The 26,527-nt window shown below is 36.7% G+C and overlaps 1 protein-coding gene across 1 annotated transcript; it reads left to right on the top strand.

The window, feature by feature from the left end:
* The first annotated feature begins 1,635 nt into the window (after window positions 1-1,635).
* Window positions 1,636-26,527, top strand: CRY1 (cryptochrome circadian regulator 1). Its single transcript, XM_026695288.2, has 13 exons — window positions 1,636-2,274; window positions 16,235-16,343; window positions 17,221-17,363; window positions 18,850-19,034; window positions 20,044-20,132; window positions 21,576-21,716; window positions 21,804-22,115; window positions 22,965-23,116; window positions 23,224-23,426; window positions 23,954-24,067; window positions 25,039-25,134; window positions 25,984-26,058; window positions 26,150-26,527. The coding sequence occupies exons 1-13, from the start codon at window positions 2,117-2,119 to the stop codon at window positions 26,251-26,253; spliced, it is 1,881 nt and encodes a 626-aa protein (XP_026551073.1). The 5' UTR covers window positions 1,636-2,116; the 3' UTR covers window positions 26,254-26,527.

Genomic DNA, 26,527 nt, shown 5'->3' with positions numbered 1-26,527 from the left:
AATGCTCAGACATTAATCTGAGATGATAGTCAAGGAATGATATATGCAGTATCTATCTGAAATCTACTATTCTAAGACTTGTTCAGTTTTTTAAATCTTATTTAAAGTATCTTCCTTAATAGCTTCCTAGTACTATTATCTGTTTTCCTCCAAACATCAAAAACATTATGCAATTGAAACATTCAAAAGGAAAATTAACACGGGAGTTATTTATTGTCCATTTTAAATGGCATCACTGAGGTTAATTCTAAAACGTCCTTCTTGATTTTATTCTAACAGTAAAGAATCCGCTGTTCATTCGCTATTCTTATCAATAAATTCAGAGCTCAATCATACAAATGTTAAGGTGGTTTCATTTTATTCTTCCCTTTTTCTTAGTCTAAATATAGTTAAATTAATCTCTACCATTAGGGAGCATGAGGCAACTGCCATAGGCAGTTGATGTTGTAGTTCACAGTACCTCCTTCCTAGTCATTTCCCCTGAACTTCTTACGTATTCTGTTGACTGGAAAACAAAGTTGATTAGGCTACATTACCTGTCTTACATCCTTTAAACTAGGGGTGGATTATGGGCTGCATCTGACTTAAAATAATATCCTATATGGTTCAAAAATCTTTTCCACACAGAATGGGGAAATGCTTGTGTTTTTTAACTCCCTAGGGTTACTACAAATTCAGATCTAACATTGGTATCTTCATTATTTAGATTGAGATTATGGATTTGTGCACAATGTTAGGCAATAGTATGGTATTTGTTAGCTTCTCCATAAGAATCAAGTCCATTGTTATACGGTATTAAATCACGTTTCATAGTTATGAGACATTTCTTGTATTGTCCCTATGTATGTTCACGTACAAACCCCTCCGTGTCCAATGGAATTTCCAAGTCTGATACTTTAAAATGTAACAGACGCACTCTTGTTATTGCATTATTTGTTTTTAATCGGTGAATATCGTCTTTAAGGTCTCATGTGCCAACTGCGGGGCAGTTAACGTGATAGTCTGCAAACACACACACACAGAGTATCATTTGCAATGGGCCATTTCATAACGTTATTATGTAATGATCAACTATAGCCAGGAAGATGCACGTTAACGCGCTCGCAACCTTGCAGGTGGGCACACGCAGAGTCCAGGCATCCCAATCCAGAAAGAAGCGCGGGAAAGTGGGGGGAAAAGAAAGGGGACGTTTTGGGAAGCGCCAAGGAGATACACTGGTTCCCGGTGCGTACTATACACGGATCTTCGCCGGATTCGTCTGAGTGCCCTAAAACCAACGCGTTTCATAGAAGCCTCCACGCTTCACCCCATGTTTTGTTTTGTTTTGTTTGCTCTGGGGACAGAGGGGTGGGTCAAAAGAGCCACTCAGCCCCCACCCCCCAATTCTTTGTCCTCGCTTTTTTTTGGCGAGCACTCCCTTTGCCTCCTTCGTCCCACCCTCGCTCCCGCCTCTTTCTTTCGGGGGGCGTCTTGCATAACGCCGTGGCGACGTCGGAACCCGGCGGGGCCCACCGCCTCTCGCCCACCAGACAAAACACATTTGAGAAACGTGAGGCGGCGGCGATCACGTGGAGCCGTCGGCCAATGAGGGGAAGAGGGTGGGGCTCGGTTTCGCGTCATTCAGCAGAGCTGCATAGAGTCACAGGGCGAGCGGCGAGGAGAGGAGGTAGGGCGTTCGGCTGGTGCGGCGAGGCAAGACTGCGCTTTGGCGAGGGAAAAAGCGAGGCGGAAGAAGAAGCCCGGCGACCGAGCCGCTCCCTCTCTCTTTGCCGGCGCGTTTACGGAACGCTGTGGGGCTCCTTCCCCTGCTGTGAGTGGGCGTGCGAGGCTGAGGAAAAAGGGGGTGATGCGTTTCCAGCTGGCGGCCATCTCCACCAAAGCCGCTGCTTCCACCGCCGCAGCCGCTGCCTCCACCGGGGCTTAAGAGAGACGCGCTCGAGCGGAATCTTCCGCCCTCGCCTTCTTAAGTAGCGGGATCTATCCCGACATGAGCCGCGAAGCCAACTTCGCTCGTTCCTGAACAGCCGGCGACGCTCTTCCACCTGACCAGCAGACCCCACCGCTTGCCACACCGCCCACCAACCCACCCCCCGGCGAATCCGCCCGGCTGTCGGAAATGGGGGTGAACTCGGTGCACTGGTTCCGCAAGGGGCTTCGACTCCACGACAACCCAGCGCTGAGGGAAGTCATCGAGGGGGCCGATACGGTGCGCTGCGTCTACATCCTGGACCCTTGGTTCGCGGGATCCTCCAACGTGGGAATCAACCGGTGGAGGTGAGTGGGCATGAGGCGGAGGTGGCGGCGGCTCCTTGGATGGAGCTGATCGCTTCTCAAACCCCCCAAAATTGGGAGTCGATGCGCATGCGCACTGGCGCCTGATTATACAACCCCGGGTTTCCTTAGGCATCATTTCTGACGTCTCAACGTTCGAGAGGGAAGGGAAAGTGGGGGGGAGTGTTGACACTCCCGCCTGTTTTTGGTGAAATGGGCTCGATAAGTGGCGCTTATTTTCTTCTGAATTCAGCCCTCGTTTCTTAAAGCAGGCCTAAAAGGTTACATAAACTGCAAAAGGGTGCGCTGCCTTTTTTCTTCCGGCATGGGGGAAAAGGCTTGGAAGGTTAATACCAAATCATGGCATTAGGTAGGTTGGGTTGGAGATGTTTTGCCTGAATCAAATGGCTCTCTTCTTTCTAGCAGATCCAAAATGGATGTTTATAATCACGTTTCTTGAGACAGTAGAGCAGGGTAACCTCTGCCAAGGCTCATGAGATGAAAATTGTATAAGAGATTATTTTTGTGTGTGTGTGTCTTGATTTTCACATTATTTTCCTTGCACTGTACAAGTCACTCCGTTTTGTTGCTTGGTTGTATATATTGGTCACACTGCTATCCCTACTTTTGCTTCCAGTGTCCTGTAATTTTCCTAATTGGATCTTTTCCAGTCTCTTCCCAATGCTGTCAGTAAAGAATGACATTTGCAATCCCTCCTGTTGCTATGCACACACTTGCATTTCAATTGGATGTTTCATAACCAGTATTGAGTTTGTAGAATTTGTGAAAGAACTGCCCAAAATTCTCGAGTTAGAGTAGAACATTGGGGGTACCTGTTTGAATATAGTGCTTAACAGGAACTGTATTGAATAGAAATATAAGCTTTTTGTGAGCTGCATCAAAATTAGATCAAGTGAAAGCTTCAGAAGCGCATTCCTTATCACCACAGTTCATGCCTTTCAACATCATTTGTTAGTTGGAAAAGATGTTGCTAAACTCCTTATTTTTAGCTATTTGGTTCTGTTTCTTACTTTTTAAAAAGCTGTAAAATTAGAAATATATGATGTGTTGTGGATTTAATTTAGCATGGTGAGTGTAAACTTTACTCCCTTAGGGAATATGAAAAGCAGATATTCCACCATAGCAAAAGTGTAGAATGCGGCTATTGTTGAGCGGTAGAGCATCTACTTTGCATGTAGAAGTTTAATCCTTGCCAGTCTAAGGAAAGTGTTATTTTAGTAAGCCATTCTCAGTCAGCAATAGACAATTTTGCCAAACAAGGCAAGACATCTTTTGAGGTGTAACTGATGTGGGTATAATTGGTACAGTTTCAGTAGAATATTTTAACATTCTAAAGCAAGGATCAAGGCATAAAATCATTTTCAAATATTTAAGGGCTCAGTGTTTTTAGGATACCATATTTTTTAAAGTCTGAAAACAATTTTCTGTTTATCTTTGTTTTGACCTAACAGGGTTATAGGACTGTTTTATAATGGCAACAGCAGTAGTAGCCAGTAGGCAAGAAAAATGAAAAACAAGGCTATTCTCAGCAGCTGATTCATTGTTGATTTAGCCTTATATGCAGATAGTGTTCCTGATGTATAAGATAAAATAAGCTGTGGATGATATTGCCTGGGTTTGTTGGACCTCTCATTGGGGAGATCAAGAGAAAGAGATTGAACATGTATCAATGTTGCTTTCGTAGGTCATTCAATAGTCATTCACAGGTTAGCAAGATTTGTATCTTACTTTTCCCTCTGCACACTCCCATAGGCTGTTAAAAGTATGCTAGAGAAAGAAGTAGAGGAAATGCTTAGAATGTATACAAAAATTCTGGGCATGATGAAGTGAGGTTTAATGGAAATATTAGTTTGTGAAGTAGTAAGATGTGTGCAAAATTCATATTAAACTTATGAATGAGTTTCATTACAACTGACCTACTGACATGCTGTGCATAATTGTTAGCCTGCTGTGACATATAGCAATCATTGACCTCTTTTCTCTTCATTATTTTCCTGTAGCATAGTCAGTGGTATTTATATTGTGAAAACTTAATACAGTATTCAGAAGTTTTACTATGTAACTCATTTTTTTCTGAATGCGGCCTATTTCTTTATTAAAAAATTAAGAAAAATAAATTTGCAACAAGTTTCCTTCTTGAAATCTATGTTCTGTTAAAGTTTCTGTGACTCTTGTGTAAAATATCTTTGATTTATTAAATATTGTATAAACCATTGTTCTATTTTGGTGTAAAAATAAAGAGTTCCTTGGGTACAATAAAATATCCATTAAGTATTTTAAGTATTAAAGCAGAAGTCATCAGTCCCATATATTTCAGAATTTGAAGAAATGGTTGCCATGTGGGTCTGGCTAGTCACAAAAACAAGCAAGTTGCCCATGAAATTAAGTACAAAGTAGAAATTTGTTATAAGTAAAACTACAATAGTTATTTTCTGCAACCAAAATAGTAATTTTTCAAAAGTAAGACTAATTATATTTTAGGAGTTTGTGTCCCATTTTAAAATGGTGAGAAGAATTATTGTTTTTAAGTGATCTTGGGATAGATGTGTGAGGCTCTGAAACTGCAAGTTGAATGATTCACCCTGAGAATATAAGTGGGAAATTGTTATCAGTTTTCACAATAATGATAGAATCCTCCAGGGACATAAAATTGCATTCAACACTGTGGGTGGGTTTTGACCTCAGTTTTCCTAGAAGTGATAAATACATTTTTATCTGATTTTAATCTCCATATGTGAAATTGTGCTCTTTTTTCCTAAGGTTTATTGCATATTCATATACATCTGGTGTACAATTAGGAAAAGCCTCACTACTAACAATTAATTGAGGATTATTCCTGTGAAATGTTAAATGTCTAATAAAAAAGCTTTTTCGTCAATACTCAATGGCTTTAGAAGGGTAAAATGAAATCAAGGTGAGGAACTCTTATGGAGAAATACACTCATGGATATCTTATTTATACTTGATTTCAAGGGAACCCAACTCTAAAAGAACTTGGGTAACTTACTGTTTTAATAAGTTTTAATAATGTAAACGAAGACAAACTCATACAAAAAAAAAATAAGATCACAATGAGCTCTAAAACTAATGCCAAGGACAGCAAGGAGCTAGATCTTCATAAATTTAGGGAACAGTTTTTCCTAGTGTGTCATGTTATTGGCATGGAACAAATCAATATTTGAATGTGTTGAGGGTTAGAAGAAGTTAATTGATAGAAATAGTAATGCATCCTGCTTAGGCACAAAAAAAATCAAGAAGATATTCAGGTGCACACTTCTTCTGGCTCTTAATTTGGTTGCATATATCTGTGTCCTAAAGCAGGGTCCCCAAACCCCAGCTGCGGCCCACTACTGGCCTCTGCTTTTTGGAACCAGGCCACAGAAGTGATGGGCAAGCACATGCCATCTCCTGTCCCCCGCCAGTCCGCAAAGCCAAAAAGTTTGGGGAACTCTGTCCCAAAGTATGTCATCAATTATATATCTCTTGTCATATAGCAATTGTCTGTGCATAGTAAGTACATATAAGTGACCTTTTGTTCTGGAAAGCTACGCTAAAAGAAAACCAGTGAAGGTACTTTCTTTCACATAGATTCCAGATATATAGACCTCAAGTTCCAAAATTCCACAGCCAGCATAGCCGTTGATTAGAATTTTGAGTTGAAGTCTACATAACTGGAAGTTGCCAAGGTTGAGAAACAATGTATTAGACAAAAATAAGGAGCTCAAAATTTCTTACATGACTCAGATTTTCAATTTAAAAGCAATTTTATACTGTATTAAGCTGATTAGCAAACAAGTTACTACTACTGAAATAAAAAATATTTATAGTATGCACCCATATCTACTATATTATTATCATGGTAAAAATACCAAAATAAATCGAAGGCAAAAAATAAAACTAAAGGAAGGAAAATATAAAGAAAAAATTAACTAGCAGCATTCATTATAGTTGACGTAACTTAGTGATAACCACCCTTGGTACATTGTCCATATAGCAAATCTTTTGAAGATTTTTAACAGTTGAAGTCTTTCTTTGACATTGTTATATTAATAGGTTTATAAAGTAGTTTTGATAAAATAATAAAATGTTTTCTTACTTAAGGTAAGAAAATAGTTTCTGTAAGATAAAACTGTACAATTGAAGAGAGGTCTCACGTAGCATTGTTTTATGTAGTTAATCTGAATGTTTAAGATGAGCAGAAATTGTATAACAAGTGACATGAATCATGTATGCAACATAAACTCTGAGAACTAAGACTATAAAGTAGTGAATAAAAACCTACATTACAGAAAATTAACATCTTATCATAATCTATTAAAATAATGTACATTTCAGCACTGTGATTCAGAAATAAAAGCTATATTCCTTGCAACTAACAAATCGATATACTCATTATATTCAGTAAGAGATTAGATAATCTAGTTCAGCAATCTCCAAATTAGTATCCATCTGCTTTATTGGACTTTGATTTTATAATTTCCCAACCAGCAGTGAAATATGGCAAATTTGGTGATGGAAGCCCAATCTATTTGGAGGGGGAATCAAGATGGCAAAGGCTGACATAATTTATCCATGTCATTGTTGCCTTTGCATTAAATAAGTAGGATGAAAAAGGAGTGTAAAGTATTTCATATACTTCTGGTCAGCTTTCCAAGAAAGTGCATTAGGGTATTCGTTTTCACAATGTCAAAAATGAAAATTTTACCTTGAGGAGCATGAACAGGAAGGAGCTTATGGACAGTCGCTTCCTGATGGACTTTGTCACTAAAAGTTGTTTTTGAAGGCAGAAGATATAACATTCAGGAAGGGTTGAGAAAGTCATCTGCCATTAGCCTCTTTTTCTCTCAGTTCTCTACTTTCTAAAGTCGGGATACAAATGCATACATCTTAATGTTAATGAAAACCTATATGTAGAATGGTTTGCTTAATTGTTGCTGGTTCTGTTACTAAATTAAATGTTTCCCTCAATATAGGTCTCTGTTAAATTAGAAAAACTATGCCGCAAATAAAGTTATTGGTGAAATATTATTGGTACATTCTGGGAATTTTTTGTTTATATTCTTTTAATTAAAACTTTATTTAATTTTTTTTTAAATATCCTATATTTAGCAATGAGGAATTTTATTTTGCCTGGCACAGCTTGCAAAATAAATTACACTGCTCACAAATGTTTATAATAATTAAAAAGTGCTTTCTGTGGAGGAGTTGAATTTACTAGGTATAAAGTATTTTGACAAAGAAAAAAGGTAATATTGCTTTGATTGTACTGCTGACTTAAAACATTATGCAGGTGAAACATGGCCTTTTAAGAGCAGGATTAGAAGCATACAAGTCTGGGTAGAATAGGATTTTAATTTAGGTTAAAATTAAACTTGTATTCAATTATTTGAAAGTCAGTTATATATATGGTATATATTTTACTTGACCATATTTTCATAATCAAAAGTTATGTTACAACTTAGTTGATTTTAAGAATCAGACTTTAATCATTCATAACCAGCCTTAAGAATTTTGCTTTGAGACAAAACTTTCTACATTCTGTATTTTCATCTAGTAAAAAAAAAGATTTTTGTTTTATTGCATCTTGACTTATTGCAGTAAGTGTAAGTCTGTAACATTTAATCCATTGATATCCCTTTTGTGATCTTTGAAACTCCTTGTTGTTTAGCCACAAAAGAAGTAAAAATAGCTGCATTTGTCATTGATAATCGTGGTGAAAATTTAGCCGTTCCCATTTTTGCTCTGAAAAGAGCCAGATTTTTCTTTCCACAATGTATTTTAGTGGGGTGATTATGTGTATTTCTGATGGTTTGTACTAGCACATGGTAAATCTTGTGGGCCCCAAATATTATCCCAGCCTCCTGTGTTAGGTTGACAGAACAGAATTGTGTTAGAGAAGAGTTATTTAGGGATCAATGACCTTTTCTAGATTTGAGAAGGTTTTGTTTTTCAAGGGATGCCTGGGTGGATGTTACGATATTAACCAGGTTTAGCCACCATCATCAGTATGTATCTTCATAGATGTCATCTGTCTTCTATATTTGTTGGTAGATATTAGAACTACGTTGATTTTGATTACATGTTGGTGAGAATGGAGGAACAATGAATGGAAAAGCTTCATAATACATTTTTATGAGTACAATAATTCATTTTACCTGTATTTTTTGCCATTTAAATTGGTTAAGCTTTAAAGATGCAGTTGTATGAAATAGTGTAGACTAGTAAGTTTTTATTTCCTTTCTAACAAATGTCTGATTTTTTTTGTAGAAGTGCAGCTTGATCTGTTCAAAACATTGTGGTGATGAACTTGAAATTCAAGTTATGAAACTGTTGTAGCATGATCTCTAAAGTAGGTCATTGTGACGGGAGTAGTCCGAACAGCCTTGCTGGTTGCTAGAGCAACGGCCTATTTAAAAAAACTTTCCTGTTGATTCATATTGAAGTAAGCCCTGATAAATCATGTAACAAAACTGAATAAGAGAGACACACCAAAGGTAATACTAGCAAAGATTTATGAAACTGGCTGTCTTTAGAATGTTTAAGGTACTTGGAAAACTGAAATTATATATCTTTTTCTTATTACGGTAGATTTTATTTTTTTTCGTGGACCAGTAAAAAGCATACATGAACAAAAATTATCAGTATAACATAAGTACTTGTTTTTGATAAGTTACTGTTCCTAGCTTTGACCATAATTAATATATTCCTTCCTTTATATAATACAACAATCCTCGACTTGCAACAGTTCATTTACTAACCATTTAGAGATACTACAGCACCGAAAGAAATGACTTATGGCTGTTTTTCACAGTTTTACAACCTTTCCAGCATTCCCATGATCATGTGATCAAAATTCAAATGCTTTGCACTTGATTTATACTTATGACCATTATTGTGTCCTGCGGCTATGTGATCACGTTTTGCGACTCTGACAAGCAAATTCAGTGGGAAATGATCCTCTAGAACTGGTTCTGCTTCCCATAGGATCCATTTTTGATCTTGATTTTAAGTTAACAATCATAGTTGCTTGTTTTCTGTTTGTAATTTAAAAATACTTTTTTATAAAGAAACAATGCTCATTCCTATGTAACAAATGAAGGGCTAATTTTAAAAACAATACAGGTCAATATCTAAAATTAAGGTTTCTCTATGGTTTTCTCAGAGCCAGCACAATATATCCCAAAAGCTTAGGTTTTTATTAGAATGCAAGTGCTTTCTAATATGGATTCTGTATCTGAAAGACCAGGTTAGGGATACATCATCCTGAGTATGTTACAAAAGTCAGTTTTGAATAATTAAAGAAAATACTTTGAAATGGCAGAAAAAATCTCAGAAGTGTGATTCATTTGTTGTGTTTGAATCACCATATATATATATATATATGAAAATGTTATCAAACCTGTATAACTATAATGTTTGAACTATGTCCCTTGATAGTTAATAATGGAAAAGTTTTGCAAGTCTTCATAGAGATTCTGGTTACTTTTCTTCAAATGGTTTACCGTAGGACCAGTTTTCTTACACTTGGTTTAAAACAGGGGTTGCCAACCTTTTGGACCTCCGGGACCACCAAACTCATAATTTTAAATCCCAGGGACCACTAATATGAATTTCGACTGACAGTGGCTTGCTGACGTTGGAGGGAGAGAGAGACAGAGAGATATCTGATCTAACTTCTCTCTCTCTCTCTCTCTCTGCCATGCCTCTGATGGAGATTGACTCTCTGTCATATACACACACATACAAACACACAGAGGCAGGGGTGGGATTCAGATTTCTTAACAACCAGTTCTTGGGTATGGCCTAATTTGTGGGTGTGGCTTGGTGGTCATGTGACTGGCTGGGCATGGCTTGTATGTAAATATTATAAATAGTTATCTAAATATTGATTTTTTTTTTTATTAAAGAAAGAGCAACTTTTACCCAAAATCAGGCAAAGCAGGCAAGCAGATTGAGGCTCACAGAATCACAGATTCATCAGAAATCTATCTTTCTGCCATTGGCTACCTGAGTCTGTCACATAAAATTTGCTTGCAAGCAAACTCATAAAATTTGCTAGGAAGTAAACTCACAAAATTAACTCGCCACATACCATGTATGTAAATATTGAATTTTTTATTAAAAAAGAACAACTTTTACCCAAAATCAGGCAAAGGCAGGCAGATTGAGTTGCTCACTGAATCATAGATTCACTTAGAGATCTGTGTTTCTGCCATCGGCTGAGTCTGCACTGAATAATATAACCTTGAGTCCTAAGGGAGGTTCAGCTCTTCTTAAAAGCAGAGCCAAAGATCTAAAGATTAGCTAGAAACCAAGAAATCCAACGATTTCCTGCTTTCCAGCTAATCTAAATCTCCCAGCACAGCAGAACAGCTGATGGCGGGGGAGGAAAAATAGCAACTTAGCAGGCAAGTTTGCCGGGTAAGGAGTGAGTGGGCGGGGAGGGTTCCCGCGGGCCATGTAGGTGGGGAAGACTTGTGTTCCTGTGCAGCCTGGATTAATTGCTTTGGGGGGTGCTCTGGGGGCTGACATTTCTCTGCGGACCACCAAAATTTTCTCACAGACCACCAGTTGGCGACCACTGGTTTAAAGCATTGGCTCATGGTGTTGGGCCAGAACTACTGCTACAATAGTTGTAAAGGTAGTCTAGAATATTTTCTTCATAGCTGTCACTTCTCTTTCAAAAATTTTCAGTGCTGAGATTTGTGGAATGGAGGAAAATAATTGTTTTAGACACTTTAAGAAACTTTAAGTGAAAATTTTTTAATACAGTCATTAAAGTATAATCTGCAAAGCTATCAAAGTTAATCAATGGCTATCTGTAGTTTTGAAAAATAAAAAGCCTACGAGGTTTTTCAATAGTCTAAAAATGTTTTTGGAGATAAACAAGATAATACTTGGTTCATATATTTCTGTACTTAAATAGTATTGCATTCTATTGAATTGTGATAATCATTCAATATTTTTTATGTTTGTGAAACAACAGATTTAAAGTACAGCTAAAATTCCAATCATATATACTTTATTCAGCTACAAGATGTTCTTGGCTCTTCAGATATTCCAGTCTTTACAAAGATTGTAAATAGGGAAATTGCTTTTCCCTATTTTGGCCATCATTATATTTTCAAATGAACAATCTATTAATATTTTGAAATAATAAAGATAAATTTAATATTTGGGAAATTAAACTTTTTATAGTGCTTAAAATAATTATGTCAAGAGGAAAGTGAGTTGTTAGAGCAGAAACTTATATTCAAATACATAGTTTCTTTTATTTTGATTAATATCTTATTAGCATCCTTCAATTTTTTCCAGATCTGTTGTGCTGTTAAGATAAATTTTGTGTCCAGGTTATGTTGGACACATAGTAATTTTCTGGAAAAAATTTTATTATCCTCTGAACTTTTGAATTACACCTTAATTCAGGCAGAGGGATAATTAGGGTCAGTTATATATTTCATTATATAGAGCTGTTTGATTCCTGTCATCATAGTGAAGGTATTGCCACACAGATTCTATTTTTTAGAATAATTTTATTAAAGTTTACAAATACAAAGATAAAAAAACTAATACATATGAAAGAAAATATAAAAAGTAAAGGGAAAAGTAAAATTAATAGGAAAAAAAGAAAAAAAAAGAAAAGGTGAGTTGATAATCCTCAACTTACAACTATTCATTTAGTGAGCATCTGAAATTATTGAAAAAAGTGACATGGCCATTTTTCAGAGTTACGGCCTTCGCAGCACCCCCATGATCACGTGATGAAAATTCAGACACTGGCAACTGGTTCATATTTATGACACTTCCAGTGTCCCAAGATCATTTTGATCACCTTTTGAAACCTGACAAGCAAAGCCAATTGGAAAGCCAGATTCACTTAACTGTGTTACTGACTTAACTGCAGTGATTCACTTAACTGTGGTAAGAAAGGTAATAAAACGAGGCAAAACTCACTTAACTGTCTTGCTTAGCAACAGAAATTTGGGGCTCAATTGTAAGGTAGTAAGTTGAGGACATGTACATAGAAAATGTTATACACAATGTCAGTTGATACCTTCTCTACTACTTCAATTAAAAAAACCTCATGTCTCAATAATCATCTCATGATCTCACAATAATCTTCTCATTTATCAATAATCAAATTGCAAAAAGACATACTTTAGTTCTAATTAGCAAAGTAAGAGTTCCTAAAAATATTAACATTAACATATTTAAAACTTAATGAAAAACTTCCAATTTTATAATCCAAAATTATCACTCAGTCTAAAAAAGGCAAAAAAAAATTCTCTACTTAGAACAGATCTTTAAAGGCTCCTCATTCAGTTTTAGTAAAAAGAAAAGCCTATTAACAGCTACTAGAAACTACAGAAAACCTTTTTAGTTTTTAAAAGCTTGATCTTTAATCCCATCATCATCAAGTAATGTCCCACATGTTGGTTTCTTATTTTATTTCCTTCTTTCAGAAACAGCTTGAGTAGTATAATTTTGTCTCTTCTCAGAGTTTCCTTGATTTCATGCATTCCTTTTGTAAATCCAAGATAATGCTTTCCATGGCACTCTTCTGATTTATTATTCTGATTTGTATGTCCTCTTTCATTATTAAGACTTCAACTGATTTCATTTATAAATTCATCATTTTTGGCATCCATTACCATAGTTTAAAATCCATTTTCAGAACAGCAGCATCTTTTTCCATTTCACTTTTGTAATCCAGAATTTTTTAAAACTCCAAGTTTACTTTCAAATCAGTTTTAGTCTCTGTTTTATGCAACAAAATCTGTTGTTCCTCTGCATCCTTTGCCATAGTATCTGTCTTGTAAGTAGCTTCCTGTATTTAACTTCTGAGTATATTGTTCCCAAATAGCCTTAATATCTTCTATAGTCAAATAGTGTTGTTTTTTTTCAACTTTAAGAATAATCTTTTGTTCTCTCCTTTAATTTCTTTCTTATCTGTTCATTTTCCAATCAACAGCACTTTTTTGGGGGGGGGGGGGGGGGAAGAACGGATATCTTAATAATTAATTTTAAAGACCTCATATATTGTTTTATAAACCTCAAAGGTAATATACACTGCTCAAACAAATAAAGGGAACACAAAAATAAGACATCCTAGATCAGAATGAATGAAATACTCTTGTTAAATACTTTGTTCATTACATAGTTGGATGTGCTGACAACAAAATCACATAAAAATTATCAATGGAAATCAAATTTAGCAACCCATGGAGGTCTGGATTTAGAGTTACACTCAAAATTAAAGTGGAAAAAAACACTACAGGCCGATCCAAGTTTGATGTAATGTCCTTAAAACAAGTAAAAATGAGGCTCAGTAGTGTGTGTGGCCTCCACATGCCTGTATGACCTCCCTACAATTCCTGGGCATGTTCCTGATGAGGTGGCGGATGGTCTCCTGAAGGATCTCCTCACACACCTGGACTAAAGCATCCCCCAACTCCTGGACAGTCTGTGGTGCAACGTGGCATTGGTGGATGGAGTGAGATATGATGTCCCAGATGTGCTCAGTTGGATTCAGGTCTGGGGAGCGGATGGGTCAGTCCATAGCATCAATGCCTTCATCTTGCAGGATCTGCTGACACACTCCAGCCACATGAGGTCTAGCATTGTCTTGCATTAGGAGGAACCCAGGGCCAACCGCACCAGCATATGGTCTCACAAGGGCTCTGAGGATCTCATCTCGGTACCTAATGGCAGTCAGGCTACCTCTGGTGAGCACATGGAGGGCTGTGTGGCCCCCTAAAGAAATGCCACCCCACACCATTACTGACCCACTGCCAAAACGGTCATTCTGGAGGATGTTGCAGGCAGCAGAATGTTCTCCATGGCGTCTCCAGACCCTGTCATGTCTGTCACATGTACTCAGTGTGAACCTGCTTTCATCTGTGAAGAGCACAGGGCGCCAGTGGCAAATTTGCCAATTTTGGTGTTCTCTGACAAATGCCAAACGTCCTGCACGGTGTTGGGCTGTAAGCACAACCCCCACCGATGGACGTCGGGCCCTCATACCACCCTCATGGAGTCTGTTTCTGACCATTTGAGCAGCCACATGCACATTTGTGACTCACTGGAGGTCATTTTGCAGGGCTCTGGCAGTGCTCCTCGTGTCCCTCCTTGCACAAAGGCGGAGGTAGCGGTCCTGATGCTGGGTTGTTGCCCTCCTACGGCCTCCTCCACGTCTCCTGATGTACTGGCCTGTCTCCTGGTAGCGCCTCCATGCTCTGGACACTATGCTGACAGACACAGCAAACTTTCTTGCCACAGCTCGCATTGATGTGCCATCCTGGATGAGCTGCACTACCTGAGCCACTTGTGTGGGTTGTAGACTCCGTCTCATGCTACCACTAGAGTGACAGCACTGCCAGCATTCAAAAGTGACCAAACCATCAGCCAGAAAGCTTAGGAACTGAGAAGTGGTCTGTAGTCACCACCTGCAGAACCACTCCTTTATTGGGGATGTCTTGCTAACTACGCTTTCCACCTGTTGTCTATTCCATTTGCACAACAGCATGTGAAATTGATTATCAATCAGTGTTGCTACCTAAGTGGACAGTTTGATTTCACAGAAGTGTGATTGACTTGGAGTTACATTGTGTTGTTTAAGTGTTCCCTTTATTTTTTTGAGCAGTGTGTTTTCAGGCCCATCTAGCCCTTTAATTTTCCAGGATCCACATTCTGATCCACCCTGTTTTCCAAAAAGTAAAGCTTTTCTTTTTAATCCTTACATTAACTTTGGAGCTATTTAGGCTAATGACAACTGCAGAATTTACCAAATGTATGGCTATCAATTCCTATTATACTGTAGATAATCAGCTTCTTGGGTTTGTTTGGCAGTACTTTCCATAGGCATACTTCCATTCCTATCTTAAATCCATTGCAGTTCATGGATGTCCAACAATCAGAATATATTCTCAGTCTCAAGTCTTCAGCAATGGCAGTGGCAGCCTTTGTTCATTTTCAAATGCCAACTGCAATATTGGTTCATGAGAAATTAAGGTGGTATTCTTGGTGCTGGACAAAGTTGTCTTCCAGCTACTTAGTCTGGGAGATAAATCAACAGAACTTTTTGCTATCACACAACCCACTTAGAGGTTGACCATGGATACTTCCACAATCAGATTAGAATTCCTTGCAGGGATTTCAGATTTCTACAGCTCTAGTAAACAACCTGTTACTGAAGTGGGGAAGGTGTGGTGGTTCAAGAAGATCAGCAGCACAGGCCACAAGGCATATTTAACATTTTAAGAGACTGCTATTGTCTTTTTCTTTCAGAATTTTTTTACATAATAGCCAGTGTTTGCTATGTGTAATCCTTTAGAACCAGTATTTTTGTACAATAGCAGTTTCCTAGGCAGACGCTTTAAAATAGTAGAACTACTATGAGTGCAACTGAAGAGTGTTTGAAAAACAAGAGTTGAATCATTGCAAACAGCAACATACTATGAATAGGGAGCGCATTGTTTTAGGGATGGGATGAAGAGAGATAGAAGAGAAACAAAAGATTCTTTCTTTGCATAGATGAGAGCCTAATTAACAGATACATGGTATAGTATCAGTATACAGTAAGAAATTTCCAATTAACATTTTTATTTTTTAGAGGATAACAGAATTGTAAGAGTTTCTATAGTGTGTTTTAATGTACATTGACCTGAAATACTTGGAATACTGTATATCATTATCAAAGTTTGCACACTCTTTCAGCTGTAGTCCTCCATTTGTATAATAGCAGCATTACGACATCATCTTATTACAGTGTCTTTAAGGATTTCTTTAAGGATATATTATTGAAGCTACATACACACACTCTACACCACTGTAATCTGTAGAACCAAGATAATTTATTATGATTGGTTATAACTCTTTTTGCACAAATCTTGTGTTTGAAGCTACTTTAAAAAAACATAATTCCGTCATGTCATCCTTACAGATTTCTCCTTCAGTGTCTTGAGGACTTGGATGCCAACTTACGAAAGCTAAACTCTCGGTTATTTGTGATTAGAGGACAACCTGCAGACGTATTTCCTAGGCTTTTCAAGGTAAATTTGGATTATTTGAAGATGATTTGAAGCAAGTACAAAAGTATTTCAACTTACTTGAATACTATGATTATACATAAAAGTAATATTTATTGGGCATACTTAATGGACATAATTTGGCTAAAATTTGCACCACAACATTGGGAATTAAAAATAAAAACCTAGTCAGATTGCTTACTTTTAAATTTTTTATCTGTTTATATTATAATGCGGTTAGATATATTAGATATAAATATTTACCATCTGTAAATTGCACTAATGTGACCTTCTATAAAGATGAAGCAAACATCTAAACTTACAGTACCTTGTTGCAATAATGTGTATTCATGAAGCTTTCTGTTCTATTTCATTTTTTCACCTTGTTATCTCTTGGTAAAATCTATTCAAATTAAGACAAAAATAGCCTACTGTAGGAGTACACCTGTAAAAGAGGGAAGGAAAGACTTAATTGCATATAATCCAGTTTTATGAATATAGACATTTTAAGAGGGGAATAATAAAAATATAGTTTGGAATCTCAGAGATCTTATATTGATACTGAATTATAAATGGTAAAGTCTGCTCAGTGCTAAGAAAGTGGGGCTAAACCTCTCTAAGGATTTATAAATCACTGTATAGTTTAATGTAATATTCATTTTATGGGACCAGTTTTGTTATATTTGAAAAATGAGAACTAAGGTCTTTGTTCCAGCTTGCTTAAAACCCTTTGTAGCAAAATTCTTGGCTTGTACACTGAGAATATTTTTTCTGTATTTGCTGTTGAATACAGCCATTTGTTTTTATGCATCCAGGATATATTAGCATTTATTATTCCTTCTTATTCCTTGACTTGGGACAATTGCAGTTTTTAAAATCACGTTATTACTTGAAATTATAGGAATGGAATATTTCAAAACTTTCTTTTGAATATGACTCTGAACCATTTGGAAAGGAGAGAGATGCAGCAATTAAAAAATTGGCCACTGAAGCAGGATTGGAAGTCATTGTACGGATATCGCATACCTTATATGACCTAGACAAGTAAGTTACCAATTTCTTAAGTGTAAAAGGGAAAAATAATATTTTCTCATTGATGCTGCGATTGTACGATAGGAAAAATCCCTATGGAAGAGCTGTCTTTAATTGCTTCTTGGCTTATCAGGGAAGGAGGCAAGCCTGAAGCCATAGGGAAGCTGTTTCAGAGAACTGGCACTATAACAGGAAAGCAACACTTCCTGGTAACAGCCAACCAAATTCGGGTATCAGCAGGAGCTTCTTTCAGTGCAGTCTTGCTGTTCAGGACAATTTTGACTGGATAATGTAACCCTGGATATATCTAGATGCCGAGCCATGAGGGACTTCATAAGTCAGAACCAGTACTTTAAAGGTAATAGTTGTCAAGAATAACTGGATTCAAAGAGGGTCTCCAGAAAAGGTTGCATATAGCTTCTTTCGAGGCCGTTGGAAAAAAAACCCTCAAGAGAAATTTTGACAAGCTTTCAGATCCAGTCAGTCATTCTCCCCCCACCCTCTTCACGTCTAAAAAAGTGATGGCGATCATACTAGCACCCTATATTTCCTTGGAATTCACAGGCTTGACAAAAACCCTAGATAATACAGTCAGATGCTCCTGTTGTCAATTGAACTCTGTTAATGAAGAGTCAAAACTGAGAGAGTTGACTGTCAGTAAAATCCTACATAAATTGATCACAACAGCTAAAGGGAGGACCTTGTCACTTCCTGAAAGGCAGTTTGCCACCCTAAACAGGAACATATGGAGATTATCTCATCCTCATCTAGATCAATTTTCAACTGCTCTGAAAGGAATGTGAAGTTAAAAGCATCTGTGCCAGACCCAAGATTTATGAAGGCCATGAATTCATGGATTCTTGTGTTCCCCAGGATATAAATATCCATCCACTCCCTCAAACCAAAAGGTGTCAGGTTTACCATATCAGTCCTGAAATCACTTCCAAGAGCCCAAAAAAGGGATTCTAGATTCTAGAAAGGGACCTTTATTTGGGAGAGGGGGACTCAAAAATATGGAATAGAAATAGACAGGATCTCTTCATTTTGTGATGCCATGAGAAGGACATGAGCTACATGTAATTCACAGGGCATGGATTCACCACAATATTCACCACAATACTTATGCACAAAGAATATAGAAAATTATGCTCAACTGCTTTTTTAGTATTTGAATGCTGGTCAGATACTTTCTTTCTTCTAGTAATTTCTTTGTAACCAATTGTTAAGTAACCCTTCCAGTGATCTGTTCATTCATTTACAGAGTAATCAAATTGTTATTGACCATTTTATTAATTATTTGTATTAAAATGATTGGATTTGCTGTATTAGTTCTACCCCTTAGTTTTTTCTATATTTCTAATGAGAAATTACTAATTATTCATTATATGAAGTAAATGTCATAACGTAATATAGGTAAGAAATGTACTATAAAGTTGCACAATAAACATACATACTGTTTCTAAAAGTATAAACCAGCATTGAATTCTTTGTTATGTAGAATTATAGAATTAAATGGAGGCCAGCCACCTCTTACTTATAAGAGATTCCAAACTCTAATAAGTAGAATGGAACCATTGGAGATGCCTGTAGAAACTATCACTGAAGAAGTCATGTCAAAATGTACCACCCCAGTTTCTGATGATCATGATGAAAAATATGGAGTTCCATCACTTGAAGAACTAGGTAATCCAAGATATATCATCCCCATTGCTTGAGCATTATTTTTAAAAAACGTATCTTCTAATATGTGGTTATAAGTAGGAGACTCTGCTTAGTTTGCATATAGAAGATAGTAAGGTCTAATAGCAGGATCTGAATGATAATAACAGTACTTCTCAATTTATGACCACAATTGAGTCCCACATTTCTGTTGCTTAGCAAGACAGTTCTTAAGTGAGTTTTGTCCCATTTTATGACCTTTCTTGCCACAGTTGGGTGAATCACTGCGGTTGTTAAGTTAGTAACACAGTTAAGTGAATTTGGCTTACTAATTGACTTTGCTTGTCAGAAAGTTGCAAGAGGTGATCACATTACCCTGGAACATTGCAACCATCATGAATACGTGCCAGTTGGCAAGTTTATTGATCTCGTCACCACAGGGATGCTAAAACAGTCATAAGTTTGAAAAATGGTCATAAGTCACTTGACAGTACCATTGTAATTTTGAATGGTCACTAAATGAATGGTTGTAAGTTGAGGATTACCTGATCTTGTCATTTAAAATGTTGCTTAAGACTCTATAAGAAACTGATACTGCCTATTAATGCATGCTTCTGCACAGACATTATTCTAGAATATATATGTAACATAATTCAGTAGAGTTTCCAAATAACCGTGTAGTTTATTGAAAATAGCTCCTGTATCGTGAGGAAAAAAAGAATAAGTTCCTGGTTGTTAAATTTTGAAGACTTGCTCCTAGATTGGGTGTCGATAACTTACCAAGGGTTTATAGTAGTTGAGAGAGAGATTTCAGAATATTTGTCACTGCACTGAGGAGCAATAAATTATTTGAATAATAATTCAGTATTCAATAATTATTTATTCAAAGTAATCTTAACTTGCAAATTTAGCATTGGGACAGTTCAATATGTGTAATAATTGTTTAATGTACTAAAGTTTTATAACTTATTCAGTTTGTAGCTTGACTAATAATATTTGACTAATATATTTTATTTTGGTTTCTGTACTATAGGTTTTGATACAGATGGATTGCCTTCCGCCGTTTGGCCAGGAGGAGAAACAGAAGCACTCACGAGACTGGAAAGACATTTGGAAAGAAAGGTATGTTGTTCACCTTCGTTGTTTGCCAAGTGTAAGTGTAATCCTTGACTGATGAGCACAGTTAAGACCGGAATATCAGTCATAAGTTGTTCTGGTTGTTAAGTGAGATGCTCACATGACCACTTTGCTCAACAATTACAATCCTGGCATTCATAGTTGCAGTCATTAAATGGAGCACAGGGGTTCCTCAGGTGGTGGAGGGTGTGAGCTGTGTGTGTGTCCTGCAATACAATTCAAAGTCACAGCTACCTCAGCCCAGCCTTGCAGTGGGGCACTCATCAGCAGAACTGCCAGGCCTAGGTCTCAAGTAGAGCTGCCAGCTGGCTGCCACTGCTCCAGGCCTTGACTTTAGCCCTAGCACCACCCCAACAATAGAAGTGGCTCCAAGGCGGCTTCAGGAAAGAAGACCTGGCGTGACCAAGAGCTGCATTACATAATCTGTGTGGGCCTCTCAACATCAGGAAAAAAAACTGCCTGGAGGCAAGTGACATGACAGATTCTTGGGAATGCTGGGCAACGGGAGCAAGTGTGCTGTTTCCTAAGGCATGCACATCTTAGAAATCAGTGTGAGGCAGCATTTCTGAGTGGTAGTAATGGTGATGGCTGCTGGCTAAGATTCCTAAAAGCTTCAGGCTCAGGCCAGCACTGCTGTGCAGGATGGCCCAGATGCTGAGGGTTGTAGGCAGGTAGAGGTTATAAGAGCAGGCACACTGCCAATTGCCTACATTTATGACCAGGGGCGTACTTCAGGGTTTACAACTCTGGGTACAGGTCATAACTCCCTTTGTTCAGTGCCAAAATTTTAGTCATTGAACAAACGATCATTAAGCAAGAAATAAATGTAGTTGATTACTCTATTGGGGCATGAAAAAAATTGAGCCAGAATGCTAATAAAGCAAACTAGAGTGCTATCTTCTGTGTGCTTGTTGTCAAGTATTGAATGCTATAATTTTTATTGAGAAATAATTTTGCATGCTTTAATATTTGATTAGCTATAATTTTACGTATCAACTATACAATTAACGTTTTTATGCTGTATAGATCCTTGCAATCCCACTTATCCATCCTTTGTATCCCTTGGGCTTTTAAATCAACATAGAGTATCAAACAGAAAATTTGGGATATAGACCCCCTGGGACACAAGCTATACTTCACACCATTTATAGAATGAGCATCACTATAAAAAATTTATTTCAGTAAAGTAGTTTTCTAGGCTTGTATTCAAATACTGGAGAAGTGAAGTGCTGCAATATAAATTTACTAAACATCTTCAATACATGATAAATAGTACGATGTGTAAAATAATATGCATAAGTAATTCTGAGATTTTGAGAAACTGATCATAGCCATTGCAAGCTTGGTTTTTAAAATGCTTTTAAGAAACATGTCTCAACAAATAATAAATATCAATACCCCCCTCTCCCGCCCCCTTTTCTTTTTAAGGCTTGGGTTGCAAACTTTGAACGACCTCGAATGAATGCGAATTCCCTTCTTGCAAGTCCAACAGGACTTAGTCCTTATCTACGTTTTGGCTGTTTATCTTGCCGTCTATTTTACTTCAAATTAACAGATTTGTACAAAAAGGTATGAATTGACCACCTGGATTTATCTGTGTGTATTTAAGACATGTATTTAAAAAGTGAGTTTTTAATCATATGTTATGATTTCCAGGTGAAGAAGAACAGCTCTCCTCCTCTTTCCCTGTATGGACAATTGTTGTGGCGTGAATTCTTCTACACAGCAGCAACTAATAATCCACGATTTGATAAAATGGAAGGCAATCCCATATGTGTGCAGATTCCTTGGGACAAAAATCCGGAGGCTTTGGCCAAATGGGCAGAGGGTCAGACAGGATTCCCTTGGATTGATGCTATTATGACCCAGCTGCGTCAGGAAGGCTGGATTCATCATCTTGCCAGACATGCTGTGGCATGCTTCTTAACTCGAGGTGATCTGTGGATTAGCTGGGAGGAAGGAATGAAGGTAGAATTTTCTTCTCATTAACAAATTTTGGTATTGTCCTTAAGATTTTGATATTTCAGTTTGTTTCTAAATAACGTTAAGAAAAGTTGTACTGCATAGCCAGTTTGCGGTTGATTCTTCTGCAGGGTGTATGAAAATCTTTTTATTATTAAAGTCTTGACATATTTGCTTCTTTAATAAAAAAAAAAGTTACCACCCTTTACCTGCAATTTTGAAGCCACATTGAACACTCTTGGCCGGAGTCGTAAGAAAATATAGTTTTAGAGTTTACTGCAAGTGTAGTTAATGCAGAACCAATAGGATTAAATGCACATAACTTCTGTCAGGAGCAGTAAATGTTATATAATATAAAGTAGTTTAGCTCAGTAGCAACACCTAGTGGTGAGTCAACACTTATGCATTATAATGTGCATTGAAAATATTTCCTTGTTTTCTCTAATCTGTCCCACACTCACTCTTCTTTAACACATTAAACATGTATGATAAGTGTTCGATAGAATACAAACACGGCGATCTCTGGGATTAGATTGTCCTGTAATACTGTGACTAATTGCTTATGCTACTAGTTTTAAATATTCTGTTTCCAGCAATGTATTTGCATTATCTGTTTTTATAAATATGTAAGCTACTGTACCTTGAGCCTTTTCTGCGGATAAATGAGTTGTCTGCTGACTTTGCACATTTCAAAAGTTTACTGTATAGAGTATGTATTTCTCCTCAACATTCTCCTTATGTGCTTAGACATGGGCATTTTAAAAGCCAGCATGCCGACAAATTGTTACTTGAAACAAGGTGGGGAGTGTAATTATAGGGTTACATTAATTCTTTGGTTTGGGGTTTTTTTTGTAGGTATTTGAAGAATTGCTTCTTGATGCAGACTGGAGTGTGAATGCAGGCAGTTGGATGTGGCTCTCTTGTAGTTCATTTTTCCAGCAATTTTTCCACTGTTACTGTCCTGTGGGTTTTGGCAGGAGAACTGATCCTAACGGGGACTATATCAGGTAAAGAACCATTATTAGTTTAAAATGAAACATTATACTGAATTATTATGATGAACCATAAAAATGATAGAAAATTTCTTTTCTTTCCTTTTCTTTTTTTAATTAAGACGGTATCTACCTATACTCAGAGGTTTTCCTGCAAAGTATATATATGATCCTTGGAATGCCCCTGAGGGAGTGCAGAAAGCTGCAAAATGTATAATAGGAATAAATTACCCCAAGCCAATGGTAAATCATGCTGAGGCGAGTCGATTGAATATTGAAAGGATGAAACAAATCTACCAACAATTATCCCGATACAGAGGATTGGGTATGATGGAAAGCTTTGATTTTACTTTTCTTTCATGATTTTTGGCCTGAAAGTCATACTTAATTGCTGAAATCCTGGTTCAATATTTATAATTGGCTGACTGAAGAATGAAAAATTATTTCTTTTGCACTTTTCTCTAATTTCACCTTTTTAAAAGTTGCAGCTTTTAACATTAATTAACGGCTATTATATTAATATTAATATCACATAGACTCTGGTTCTTTCAGGGTCAGAACATTGCAAAAAAGAAAAAAAACATTGGCCTTTTGTTTTAGAAATACAATTAACTATTATTTAAGGTGAATTTTCTATATTTTCATATTAAGGATCAGTTTATTACTAACATTTTAATTACTATTTGTGGGATTGTTGTCTTCATCTTCCTGAGTAACAGTTCCAGCATTATTGATATTTAATTTAAAATATAGTCTGTATTTGCATGGGATTGATTCTTTAAAAATAATGCTCTAATTCTTATTGAGAAAATCAACTCCGTGTTTGAGGCCACTGCATTTTATTTTGATTAGGCCTCCTTGCTTCAGTGCCTTCTAATGGAAATGGAAACGGAAATGGAAACGGAAACGGTGGCCTAATGAGATATTCTTCAAGTGAAAATCTCCCTGGTTGTATTGGTACAAGTGGTAAGTTACTCCCATGGTTAGAAAAACTAAGAAGCATAAATAAAAATCTATTTGATTGACTACCAACATTATAATAATAAGCCAAAGTCGAGTGATGGTTTATAAAGTAGAAGACAAACCAGAGCCTCCTTAAAAGGTCCTAGGAATGGCTTCTCTTGAAATGAGGAATTTATCATTGCATGAACTCGCCTAATGGTCATCATCTTGGAGGCTTTCACTAGCCATGAGGGACAAGGGTCTAATTGTTGCATTGACAGTGCATGTTTTCTGATGCTGTGTCCTAATAATGCTGCCTCTTCTGTCCTGAGCACATTGTTCCATTAGTCCTAGTGTTTATCTGGATGTTAATGAACAAACTTAGGTTCTTGCCCTGAAGTTCTTCCTTGACATCAAACATTTCCTCCTGGTACAATTCCTTTCTAATGGTACATAATCATGAGAACTATCCTTATATCATGTGATGAAATTCTGGAGTTCTTAGGGATTTTTTTTGCAACAAGTTCCATTCTGCTCTTAGGCTGAACTTGCTGAGATGGGCTGGGCAGGTTGGCAGTTGTTTGAAATCTTCACTTGTAGATAATATTCTGGACAGTGGATTGATGTCCAAATGATTGGTAATCTTTTTAAATCCCTTCCCAGACTCATAGGCATCTTAAATCATCTTTATGCAGGCCTCGGAGCTCTTTCAATCCAGGCATAGTGATGCCACCAGCCAACTAAATATGTGATAACACAGGTACCTCCCAGATCCTCTCTAACAATATGGTAAACATTTGCATCTGATCTGGTACACCTGTTTTTAATTATAGGTATCAAGTATAGTGATAAACATTGGGGCGTACTTACTTTTTCCACATGTGAAATTTTCATTTAGATTTATTTACATATACAATATAAGTTGTGCATGATGTTAAATATATCCTTTTGTGTAATTCTAAATCCCGAAAACAATATATTTTGCTTTCTTTCAGGTACTCAAATGGGAACCAGTGAAGGACATACAGGGAATGTTCAATCATGCACCCTTGGAGAGACTCATAAAGGAACAAGTGGAATTCACCAGCAAGGTGGGATAACTCAAAACTGAATTCACTGTTCCTTCACCCTTAAATAATAAAGTGCGATACTCAAATCCCCTTGTCAAATCAAGATATATGGATTTCAGCGGTGTAGTTTATGCATAGGCATGCTTAAGGATAGTGAGTAAAAATAGGAATTACTAAAGCAATTAATATACCTAAAACAGTAAAGTCCAGCTGATCTCCAAAGAAGTGAGGTAGGCTTGGCAACAACTCTTTACTATGAAGACCTCTAAATGGACCCCAAATGAAGGAGTTGTGTTAGAACTGGTTAAGCAGTTTAATTAATTAATTGCTCTTCATTATTTTATGGTAGCCAAGAGTAATGTTTACTAGGTAACTGAATCATTCAAAGAGATACTTGCTTTAAGTAATGCTTAGTACACTGTGATTTTTATATCTATGATTTACTTATTTTCTGTAGAGGATATGTTATAAATCAAATAAAAACTAAGCTTAAGAATACAAAGTGGGAGCCTTTGCTTTCTAACAATATTAAATAAAGATACAGAATGGGACATTATTAAGCAAGGAAACAAAAATAAGAAATTATAGTGAATATCTTATAGGTCCTCTCCCAGATAATTTTTGCTTTATTTTGTACTTACGATTAGGGATAAGGTTAGATTTCATATTCAGACATAATTTGAGGGTGGTATTTGTTTGTGACAGAAAATATGACTTCTAATAAATTCAGTACAATATTTCAAACTCTCTGACAGAAAAATTAGTAATACTTAAATATTATTTATTAATACTTATTAAAACTATAAGAGAAAAGTTTAATGTTGATTTCTAAATACTTTTGTTCAGAAATTAAAACACTTTTTTTAATAGGTTACCCTCAAGGGAACAGTGGAATTTTACATTATGTTCATGGGGACAGTAAAAAAACACACTTAGTGCAACAAGGTATGATTTTTGCACAATTTATGATTTGAGTTGAGTGAAAGTCAAAGATGACATTAAAGTACATGTTTGTCTTCAATTGTCTTCAATCTAGGAAGAACATCACTTAGTGTTGGAGTGTGTTCTGGGAAGCGGCCAAATCCAGAAGAAGGAATTCAAAGTATTGGTCCAAAAGTCCAGAGACAGAGCAGTAATTAATGGGATAAAACTGAGTTGTGAAGAAAATGATTGATAAACTACATTCTAATCTCACAAAGAGGAAACTAAGCGTGCCTGCTGCATTTTTTGGGAGCATAACTTTCTTGGAAGAAGTGGACCAAACACCATTGCATCTAAAATCCTATTTGGCAGTGGCCAAGAACTCCCTGTCATTAATTTCATACTTCGAGCAGTCATAATCTTATCTCGAGTGTGGCTTGTACTGTCATTTAACTACATCCAGTTTCTATTTTTCCATTAAATTGTGAATTAA

This window comes from Pseudonaja textilis, chromosome 5 (assembly GCF_049901715.1).
Source record: "Pseudonaja textilis isolate UNSWEBS1 chromosome 5, rPseTex1.2, whole genome shotgun sequence".
In the NCBI taxonomy this organism is placed as follows: domain Eukaryota; kingdom Metazoa; phylum Chordata; class Lepidosauria; order Squamata; family Elapidae; genus Pseudonaja; species Pseudonaja textilis.
The sequence above is the reverse complement of the archived record's forward strand: the minus strand, read 5'-3'. Positions and strand labels throughout refer to the sequence as shown.